The sequence below is a fragment of the Bombyx mandarina genome, chromosome 17 (assembly GCF_030267445.1).
Source record: "Bombyx mandarina strain Sakado chromosome 17, ASM3026744v2".
Taxonomy (NCBI): domain Eukaryota; kingdom Metazoa; phylum Arthropoda; class Insecta; order Lepidoptera; family Bombycidae; genus Bombyx; species Bombyx mandarina.
Window position 1 is genome coordinate 9978164 of NC_143223.1, and position 12098 is coordinate 9990261.

Below are 12098 nucleotides of genomic sequence, written 5' to 3' on the forward strand. Positions count from 1 at the left end.
TTATTAATTTTTACTATTTTGTATTGTTTTACAAAGTGTTAAGTTTATTTCAACTAAATTAAAAATCACATTAGGTTGATGATGAATCGTCAAAGTCACTCAAGCGTTTCTATGCCGCATGGTCCTAAAAATGTCTAAGAAAATATTTTTAACTGTACTACACTTCACAGCCACGCCTATACCATTAGTCCCATACAATTTACTTAACAACATTACTGAACTCAAACAGGACATGCGAAATCTTATCGTGCAAAGGCCAAAAGCAAACGCAGTCAATTGTTTCCGAGCGCGTGGCCTGTTAACAAATAACAGCCGCTGACAATTGGATTAGATACCCGTGCAAGAGCACACGCTTCTACAGTCCATTCTATCCCGACACACGATGAGCTCACGAACTGGCCGAAATAAAAAATAGGTCCTAAAAAAAACTTTAAATGAAAAGAACGACAATTTTTTTGAATTGACGAACAACTAGTGTTGTGTTGAGAATGAAAGTGATAACGTTAGTGTGAAATGCTAATCAACCAAATAGCATATAAAACTTTGACTTAAGGTGAGTTTTTATGTGTTAAACGTGAAACGCCAATATTTATGGGTTTGAACTATGAAAAAACGTCTTTTTCGTGCACTTGAGTTTACCAATAATATGTAATTCCATTTTCATCACACCACCTAGTTTAATCACCGTATAAATGCAAATATAAAACTACAGATTTCTTGTTCCTTTAACTTCAACGTAAGGTCTGTTGACTACCGATGCCTGTAACAAACTATGCGTAATTGTTTCGCCTATGCTATTAACGATAAAACAAAACGCATTCAACACATTGTCAGAAGAGCGCTAAATCTATCCCTCTTGACATTTTAGAACACAATCATACATTGATATTCCAATAAAACTTAAAAGATTGTGATGCGTGGTAGTGTCAAATTCACGTGACAAATACTTATCATATCATTTTGACGCCAAATTTTTAAATGTTCAACGGTTTATGCAATGGTTTATTACTAAATGAGCAGCGAGCTAATAAAAATTAAATAAACAGTTTGAATCAAACTACGTATTATTGTCATTTTGAATTAATTACATACAATAACATCAAGCTCGTGAAGGGTGCACACCTGGTTGGTTGTAAACTGCTATTAATGTTCATTTGAATTTCAAATATACCACTATTCTAATTTGTGATTCATTCTACAACTTAGCAAACATACAAAACAGTGTGTTATAAGTTATAACTAATAACATAATTTATAAACGTATTCAAGAACAAAAAACATCGTATCAGATTATATAAACAAGAAAAAAAGGAAGTAGGTATTTTAGCGAAAATAAATAGGGCTCTATTACGTAATATTATAGGATGTAAGGGTTCAGGGGATCTGGATAAAGACATTGACAAGTCGTGGAATATTGATGAATGAAATCCACCCAGTTTCTCGCCGGATCTTCTCAGTGGGTCGCGATTCCGATTCGGTAATAGATTCTACGAAATACTGCTCTTGTCAGAGCCAGTGTTAAGCCAGTTGGCGTATCTTCTATCTTGCACGACACTGTGATACACTGACACTGATGTTGTATAAGAATAAAATAAAGTCTTAGGCCATCTCAATAATTAAATCACAAAATAACTGATTTCTGTAATGCGGAGCGCGCGCGAGGTAGCCGCCATTTTTTTTTTTCTTTTTTTTCTTTTTTTCTGTGTGCCCGCGTCGCTCGTACAATTCTCTCAGGTTGAGTTTGTGAGCTCACCTAACCGTCTGCGCGAAGTTGGAATAGCCCCTTAGACTACCAACAAATAGGCACCGCGGAGACTGACGTCGTTGGTCGTCGACTATCGCCTCGACGACCCGTCGGTCGGGCGTCCTCGGGGTGGCGCCGCGTGTCTGGTTGTAGTGTTGACCGCGGGAACCCCCCTACTCTGAACGGGTTCTGACCCCGGACGGAGATCGGACGTCGGGTGTAAGAGTGCAGGGGAGTCGTTTAGTGGGTGGGCCCTAAAATCCTTGGGCCCGCGATCTGCTCTCAACACCTGCAGATCGTTGAGTCTCACATACCCCGCGCGCCCCCTAGGCGCGGGGACCTCGTAGGAGGTACGGCCCCCGGCCCGAGAAAAAAAAAAAAAAAAAAACCAACAAATAGGCAAGGGGAAAATGTATAGTAAAAAATATAGTTTCTACAAAAAAACACGCTACCAAAATAATAATTTAGGTATAATTTTTCTGTCCGTATGTACGTTAGTGAACTCCTCCTAAACAAACGGCTGGACCGATTTTGATGAGTTTTTTTTGTGTGTTCCAATGAATGGGATCGAGAATGGTCAGACCGGACAGGGCAATGTCTGTCGGGTCTGCTAGCTATTAAATATTTGAAGTTTATTTCATGTATCTTTTCTCGTAGTGTGTGTGCAGCTTAACTAGCGTATACTGATTGTATGTTTAGTTTCGAAATTACTATGAGAACGATTAGAGTTTTACGCACGGACACCACCCTTTCCCTTCCCCTACCCTTCCCCGTGCTTAATCTCAATCTGAAATTTTATGACTAATGATTTGAGATGTCTCTTGTTTTTTTAGGTCAATCCTATCTAATTTTTATTATTGATAATAGCTATTATTTTAACAAACTAACTATTAATTGACATAAATTTAAAGAAATTACAAATAGGCTAGTCACGAACATTCTTGTAGCATCAAAATATTGGACCTAATTTACAAATAAACTTTTTAGACCCTAAAAACTGTGACGACAATGGTTTGTCTATTTATCAGAAATACCGGTCGATAATGACCAAATGTGCTATTTTGATGTACATATATGCTATTAAATTCTGAATTAGCATCAAAATCTGTGCAGTAGTTTTTGCTTAAAATAGTAACAAATATCCATCCGTCCCCACAAACTTTTGCCATAATAATAATAATAGTAGGATAAGTCTCTTCTTTACTTGTGTTAGTCACTGAACTCTTAAACGGATCGACAGATTTTTATGATTTTGTTCTATATAGTACCTGCATAGTAAAATCGGGAAAACACCCGGAAGATTTTTTTTTTTTTAATTTAATTACGGAAGAACAATGTTTTCCAAGTCAAAGCATTCATAAAAATAAATATACTCAAGCAAGCCTCAGCTAGACGATGTTTCATAAGATAATTTTATGTTGCAAAATAATAGACACTAGTTGAGTTCATAATGCCTATATTTATTCACCAGCTGATAGTTTTACAGTTGCAACGTTGAACAATAGTGTAGTGAAAGTTAATTGTAATTCTATTCAAATAGATGTTATTTATTGTGTAATATGAGGATCAGGAAATTACATTTGTATATTTGAACTGAGGTCCCTTTGCAATATTCTAGTATGCAGCGGTTTGGCTATGACATTTGAAAATATCGCTATATGACCTCCTCCTCCTCCTTCAGTCGATCGCTCATTGCTGATCGCTGCATCGTGATGCGGCCCGCCTGTGACCTTTTTTTTTGTAATTTGTAGCCACTTTTGTTGGTCAGTGGCACAGTGAAGTGCGTGGCTCAGTCTCATGTCCAGACGCTTGAAGATGGAGTGACCAAGAGCCTCCATCTTTTTTGACTTCGAGCTCTAGATCATATAGGTGTCATATATGACAAGCCGAATTAAAATAAATAACGTTCCTATTGAAAAATTACGTAAATTCAAATTCACATGTTTTACATAACTGAAATGATTTTCTGATCACAGCGCACGTTCAACTGAATTTGCACAATTAAGTATTTTATGTAATGCATAAATAAACATTTGGTTATATATAATTAATGATTCTTATTTCTTACTTATCAATACTTAGTAATCATATCATCATAATCATTATCATGTTCTAAAGATACTCAAATTAAGTGAATAAAATCAAAGACCTACTCAATCTTTAATCATTTAGAAGTTCGGTAGGCTAGTTTCATTAGAATGACTCGTATGTGGGTGAAGTGTCAACCAGTTGGGGACAAATGTAACATATCTAATTCTAGGTTGAGTCATGCGACATGCATGCATCTGTCTTTTTGCAGTTGGATATTCTTCTTTTAATATCGGTATGATGTAGGATGTAATATTGAAAAATGTAAATAAAGTCCGTGCTCTGAATGTGGATTGAGTTAAATTCAGTTCAATCCAACTTATTAAAGTAACAAGTGTACAAAAATGCGCACATTATTGAGCATTGTACACTTGACAAGTGGTAGGGAGTCCTGTGAGCCCACACGGCAATTTCTATCAAGAAGGAGTAATGCGTTCCGAATTGAAGAGATAGACAGACGTTAAGCTATACAATGAGACATATCTCAAGGTGATCGGTGGTAATCAAGTATTGGCTCCAATAACTACTTAACACCTGTTGGGCTGTGAGCATATTTACTCATCTACGACATGTTCTACTTTAAGCGTGGTTTGAGGAGAGTCTCCGGTCTCCTACGCTTCTGGTATTGCTGACGTTTATGAGCGACAATAATCGCGTGGTTAGTACGTCTGCAAAAGCAAAAAGTAAAAAATACACTCGTAGCGATGACTCGTGGAAAGTGGAAAACCATAGAGCTGGTAGCACGACAATATGTGTAGAGTTAGTCCAAAACAGTGGCGCATAAAATTTATTACAGCGTAGATGAATCATAGGTAATGAAATCTGTGGTCTAACATTCTGTACCGTGTTGTAATTGGGTGATTGGACCTCGGTGTCCCGAAATAGACATTTCCTGTGCTATTCCACAATATTCGACAGGATGAATTATAGCAATATCAGCAATTGTCAATAGAGATGTCCTGGGGTACAGAGATAATTTATTTGTCGGTCGATTTTCAAAATAATTGTGAATATAAGATGCTATTTCTTTAAATATTATATTACCGTTCACTTGCCTTCGCTATCAACAGAGATAAAATAAATCTATCATTATACAATATATTCATATCGTTTTTATGTTAAAAAAGTAAGTATACACGATATAAAATTACCTGACTCTTAATTAAACTATTTTTGTTCCACAACAAAAATAATGATTGTACAAAAATATGCTTACTATGTAGACTATACTATTGGAGACAATTAAATTCTTAAAACCGAACGCTACCTGTGATGAAGGTCGAACTCAACTACAACGTCTGACGAGTAATTAATAACGTTGCGCAGCGGCCCTATTTCTCGCCATTGTACGAACTGCATTTATATCGCTAGATGGTATGTTCATACAAAATATCGATTGATAACTAGTATATTTTTTAACCAGAATAAGCCCACGCATTTTACTGACTGTTATTTATATAACAGAGATAATATTTACTATTCGTATTTTAATGGTAGTAGAACGAGATCATACCTAAGTAGCGGTAGGCAGCGGCTTTAGCGCTAACCAGCGGCTTGGCTCTGTCCCTGGCATTACTGATGTTCATGGGCGACGGTAACCATTCATCGGTGGGCCGTATGCTCTTAGAAGGGCAATAAAAAAAAGTACCATCCTGTATATTTCTGAAGCGAAGCAAACATGCGTTTGGGATGCATTCGCGAAGCAGCTGCCCTTGAGCTGCTAGGTATCTTTCGGAGGCGCTCGGCCAGCTATTAGCAAATCCCACCCCTCCTGGCTGAGCTTTTGTTCGCCCACCTGTCCTGGTGAAACTAGAAAGGCCTTCGGGCCACCAGTAACCCTTCTTTCATAAAGAAAGAGATTTTTTTTTGGGTCTTAAAGTAGAGGGCGGTAGATTCCCTTTCTATTGTTTTTGTGCTCCGGTAAACACTTAGCACCAAGGCGACGTGAGCTAATCTGCTCATCTGGAGCTATAATAAAAAATCTAATATCTAATTAATGGAGATAATAAGTAGATTTAGTATCAATTGAAGCGTAAAGTATCCGCGAGCGTGCTCTATAATGTTAAAAACGGTTTTATATCAAACGTTCTCATACAATTTACGTATGAATTGCACTTCATTGTTATTTAATAATGGGCATTATCTTGATGCTACATTATTGCTGGCATAATGCCGATCTTTTTATTTAATAACAGGAAATTATGAGCCAAAACAAGTGAAATAATTTTAACGTTACACGGTCATTTATTTATTATGTCATACTAGGTCACACTTCAGGCACAACCACAAAAGTTATATCGTGTCTTTGCTTCGTGTTATGTATTGTACTATTTTGATTAAAAAGGAAACCGTTCTATGTCACAGAAAGGTCATTATATTTCCAAAAGACGTCTCTTCGTGGGGTCCATCCAGTCTCTTAGCGCTATGGAGATACTTCTTCAAACAAGGTTCATTTATCAAATATATGTAGTTCAAAAACGAACTTAATGCGCCTATCCAGCAAACCAAACTAATAATTAATCTTATATTTTTTATCCTGGTGATACAGAATATTAGAGCGATATTTTAAAACTATTTCTTTGTCGTCCTTGATGCATATACAAATTTTAAAGTTAATCGGAGGTCTTGAAGTCGGTGAAAACTATGCTATGCAATACTATGCAACTATGCTATACAAACAAACATGCATGTGGGATTTTATATTTTTGGTGGGCCAGTGAAACGGTTGATGAATTGACACAAACTTGATTTTTTATTTCGTCTTAATCGTATTAATCTATGTAACTTTTTTTTTATTGCTCAGATAGGTGGACGAGCTCACAGCCCACCTGGTGTTAAATGGTTACTGAAGCCCATAGACATCTACAACGTAAATACGCCACCCACCTTGAGATATAAGCTCTAAGGTCTCAGTATAGTTACAACGGCTGCCCCACCCTTCAAACCGAAACGCATTACTGCTTCACGGCAAAATAGGCAGGGTGGAGGTACCCACCCGCGCGGACTCACAAGAGGTCCTAACTCCTACCACCAGTAATCTAAACTACTGAAATATAAACGTCTTTCGCCTTCAGAATTAGACCGCGTCTATCTGCCGTCGCGTCCGGCAACTACCCTCTTCTCGCCTAAAAATAAAACTAAGCGTTCCGCATTCATTCGCCGTCTTTCTTACTTCTTAACTTGATATCTCCTATCTCTCTCACTCAGTCATGCTCTATATCTGTCATCCATCAATATTGTTCCGTTCCTACATACATACCAAGCTAACAAAAGCATGTTAATAAGGGTACGTCGTCACGACTGCGACCTTGGCACTGTCGGTTTTCAAGGGCGGTATTTTTGATACCATAACGCGGACCGCTAACTCCATCAATTGCAACCGCAATATGAAATAAATAAGCCTTCGATAAGCACGGTCATAAATCCATACGAACCAAATTACATTTCCTGACTGAGTGATTTATCAACGACCAGTGCAAACGACTGCACCCATGAGCCACATAATATAAAGCTGAAACTCTGACAGCGTATTTCTACAATGACATACATGTAGTTACTAAGAAAACGTTATATATGTAGTAACAATTTCATTTCTCTTACAAATTTGCTCATAGTTCGGTGCATATTTGCGTTAAGAAAAACATGAATAATAATTCCACTAATAGTTCCACTGTTTGTATTATTTATATCATCAAGATCGTATTTATTGTAAAAAAAAACAAATATACGTTTTTAGGATATTTCATATTACATATATATTATATTTCATATAAATTTATGTGAATATTTCTTAAAGCACTATCGTAATAATATGTTGATTTACAATGGCTTGTTATTTTTTATTCCTTATATATAGATATAGACGGACGATATCACGGCCCATTTGGTGCTAAGTAGTCATAGGACCCCTATAAGCATCGATAACATAAATTGCGCTACCCATCTTGAGACATGAGTTCTAAGTCTCAGTCGTATAGCACAATGGCAGCCCCATCCCTTAAATCCAAATGTATTTATTACTCCTTCACGGCAGAAATAGGCAGGGTTGGTACCTACCCGTGCGGGCTCACAAGACGTCTTTCGCCCTTAGCAAATATTTTACTGTTATACTTATCTTAGAATTCCTTAGTCTCTATAGAGCGAACGAAGCCAACGGCACCAAGTAGTGTACTGATTTTTGCATAAAAAGTCTTGTGGTACGCAGCGGCTTGGCTAAGATCCTGGCACGGTTCTTTAGTGACCGTGACATCTTATGTATGATTGATGACCTAGGAAGCAATAAACAAAAAAATATTTGAAGTAGTCGATTTGAGAAGTTAATGTCTTAAGTTTGAAATTTCCTAAGTTTACTTGCGCGTATACGTGGCATATTTTCTATTGTCATGAAAATATCGGAAGGTTTCGATAAGGAAATCAAGAATCTCTGTAATTAATATTTTTGTACACTAAATATTTTATCTGTCAATTGTTTTCCTTTCTAGTCTCAATCAGTTATAAAACTGATCACAGTAAACAGTAATTTTTGGCAATGATGTTGTTTTAATAACTAAGTAAATTAATATCTGATATGTTGGTCTACTGGCTGGGGCGACTGGTGATCGTTGTAAATGATCTGACCGTGTCGGGGCTTATTCCAACATTTTTCAGTGAAAACATTCAGTATTTTTCACACGAAAACCCTCTTATCGTGGCCGCCTTTCCGTAACCTACCCAGTAATGTAACAGACCCAGACGACGGGGTAACGAAACGCCGCCGTCATTCTATACACATCTTATCCGGCCGTGCCGGACATCAATTAGATAGCCTGGAAAGGCCTGGAAAGGCTGAGATGATGGTGGTGATTTTTTTTTATTGCTTAGTTGGGTGGACGAGCTCACAGCCCACCTGGTTTTAAGTCATTACTGGAGCCCATGGACATGTACAACGTAAATGCGCCACCCACCTCGAGATCTAAATTCTAAGGTCTCAAGTATAGTTACAACGGCTATCTCACCCTTCAAACCGAAACGCATTACTGCTTTACGGCTGAAATGGGCACGGTGGTGGTAACTAAACGTGCGGACTCACATGATGTCCTACCACCAGTAACGCAAATTATAATTTTGCGAGTTGATGATGAAGCGCCGGTCCGAAAAAGTCCAACTTGCAACATAGCCCATAGACACAACCCACTGAGTTTCTCGACGGATCTTCTCAGTGGGTCACGTTGCTGAGTCTATAGTAGCTTCAGCAAAGCAATTCCCCTGCTAGGGGTAGTGTTAGAAATTTCTCTCAGGCTTAGCCTTGTGAGCTGCTCTAACCGTTCGCGCCGTCGAAATCGCCCGTTAGTTACCAACAATTGAGCAAATTTATAATTTCTGAAATAAAAGTAATAGCAAAATAAAGAAGTGTTAAAACAAACAAATAACGTTATTCAATTTAAAAGGCATATCCCGTATGGTCTAGTGGCTAGGATACCTGGCTTTCACCCAGGAGGCTCGGGTTCGATTCCCGGTACGGGAATTTTTTTGCCTTTTTTGCAACACAATTACGACTAATACATTCAGTTCAATATGTTTCAAACTAAACTTGCACTTTTTATAAATTAAAAAACATCAAAACTTTACCTATAAGCCTCGTTATAGTTTTCTTTTACTTTTCTTAGGAAAGAGAGGGAAAGAGTAATTTACTGAATAGCATAACCCAACCTTGAACACTTACTATTTTAAATAATAATATTCAGAACATTATCTTAATAACTTAAACTAAAACATCACAATATTATAATATAATATTTATTTAATGTTATATATTATTTTAGAATAATATGAATGTGCTACAAATGTACACAAATTAATAAAAATAATAATTAATAACAAGTAATTTACAATACTAACAAACTGACGAAACCAAAACATTGTATTTTTTTAAATAACTTAAAAATGTATTTATTTATGTAATAACGTACGATGTAGAGTACATTTATTCTATACTATACCCGAAATTTAATTTTAATTATGAACAGTTAATGTTCTTCCATTTTTCTGGAAACCGAATTGAGCCATCGGAATGTTCGAGCGTTGTGTTTGACACATTACGTCCTTGCACTCATTAGGATGTGGTCGATCTCACTTTACCCATTTAACGCCCTGATGATGATTGTCGGATGTCTTTACATCCTACAGTTGATCGGTATTGCGGAAAAACCTCGTAAAGTTATCTTTATTCCGCGTTTCAACGGTTTGTGCAAAGATTACAAACGATAAATGACTCTGTTCCTTTTTTATTAATGGACGGAATTGCATTACGGTGTTTGGTTGGCTACTGGCATATAATTGGTTTTAATCTGAACACATAAACGTTGTGTTGTTCTATTTTCGTATTCTCAACGAAGATTTGGTGATTAAATATGTTTTTCTAAATTCAGAAAAAAAGTGGTTTCCTTATTATGTAACCGAGTAATGGAATCAAAATGCCAATGTAATTAAATGTTATTTATCACTCTACAAACATACATTTAAAAGTTAATGTTCACCCAACAGATAGTTAATCTATTCGACACAAGATGGCGCTACTAGAGTAAATGTCAGTTTAAATTTTCATTTCTGAATTACATCCAATTAATTTTACAAGCTGTTGTTATAATTTTGTTGTTGTCACAATAGCTTACAAGTTTTTAGAAAAAAAAGTATTTTTTGTTAATTTTATATTGTTTTTTTTTTCAAGACAAACCCTATCTGACCATAACTTAAGTTCACTTAATCTTTATTGCTCACAAGAATTTTATTTCTATTCCCACGCATCTAAATAGAAATATAAATAAGAAAAAATATTACGTACATAGATAAACTTTAACACAAACAATATCTTTCATCAGGTTCCTTGACGCGGCCCGGCGGAGACTGTACACAATGAGTGTTCAAACACCAACAACCTCCGATATGAACAAACAAACAAGCATCCGAAAAATATCGTGACATCTGTACAACACAACATGAATCCGGAACATTCTTATGAGATGCAAGTACGAAACGGAGATGACAGTTCAGACAAGGGCAAACTATCTGCCGGAAAAATCTTCTATAAGCCCGGTATTATAGAAGAGGAGACAGATGAAACCAGTGTTTTTGATAGTTCTATTGTGGAGACTCCCATGTTATACACCGGTAGTGGGTTTCTCAGGCCGCCTCAGATACACCCATCGAGCAGCCTTCATAGAATACCAACTTACAGCAGCTCTATTGGACAGAACACTATCTATCGGCAGGATACTTGCAGGTCTGTGCGTAACATTACTCGAAATATTATGATATTCATATTATGTTAAGATAAACCTTGAGTATTTAGTTTATATTCATGTTTAGATTAAAAATAAATATTCAAGATTACGTAAATTAATTTCTTAAAATTCGTTGCAGTAAATTTCAAAATTTTGCGTTCAGAAATCTTATTAATATAAATGATTTTAAATTCTATTTAAAGTATATTTTTTTTGCGGTGCTAAAGAACTTGTTTTGTACGACTTTAAAACTATTTGGTAGGCAGCGTCTTGGCTCTGCCCCTGGAATTGCTGAAGTCCATGGGCGACGGTAACCACTCACCATCAGGTGGGCCGTATGCTCGTCTGCCTACAAGGGCAATAAAAAAAAACTATGTTTTATACGTTCCCTTTATTAAAATTGATCGAGAATATGAATCATTAGAAGTTTCTTATTGTTTTAAAAATATTTAAAGCCCCACTTTCTACTAGCAAAAATCGTAACTATATCGAGCGCTTATTTGGTTTAAGCAATATTACGCTCAATACGCGACATTTATCTTTGTAATTAATGGTGCGTTTTGTTTGGTATTAGCCTCAATAGTTCGATATTTTTAATTAAACTTCAAATAAATTGAGTCCATTCAAATCGCTGAAGAAGTTTTTTGTTATGATATTTTTTGCAAATTTTAAACTTCAAATGGTTCTCCTTTAAAGTTGCAAAACTGTTTGCTTAAACCCAATATCCTTTCACCCCCCGATATTCAGCAATGTCTATGTCGTGTTAAGCATCAATGTTGTGAGCGCCTTAAACAGGATCTTCGATCTAAAATCGATTTGGATTGCTAGCTTCATCGATGAGTTGTCGGTGAAGGCCGCTGTTGTCAAGTCAACAAGTGTCAACAAGTGTCAACAAGTGACACCAAAATTTTACGCCTATTGAATGATTCTCTATGATCTTCTATGACGTTTTACAGCTAAGGATCGATATTTGCATATTATTATATCCGTTGCTTCCATACTTCCGG

At 36.5% G+C, this 12098-nt stretch overlaps 1 protein-coding gene and 1 non-coding gene across 7 annotated transcripts in view; both read left to right on the top strand.

The window, feature by feature from the left end:
• Positions 1–307: 307 nt before the first annotated feature.
• The window catches only part of LOC114240597 (G protein-activated inward rectifier potassium channel 3), a 31912-nt gene continuing 20121 nt past the window's right edge, over positions 308–12098 (top strand). For 4 of the 6 annotated variants that reach the window (XM_089734416.1, XM_089734417.1, XM_028171188.2 and 1 more), the window contains exon 1: positions 10692–11090. In XM_089734416.1, coding sequence (XP_089590542.1) covers positions 10925–11090 — 166 coding nt within the window. In that variant the 5' untranslated portion in view covers positions 10692–10924. Of the gene's footprint in view, positions 554–10689; positions 11091–12098 lie in introns of those variants that run through there. The other 2 variants (XM_028171191.2, XM_028171189.2) reach the window with 2 other exon arrangements.
• On the top strand, positions 9264–9335 carry TRNAE-UUC (transfer RNA glutamic acid (anticodon UUC)). Its single transcript has one exon. It is a non-coding gene; the product is annotated as a tRNA-Glu (tRNA).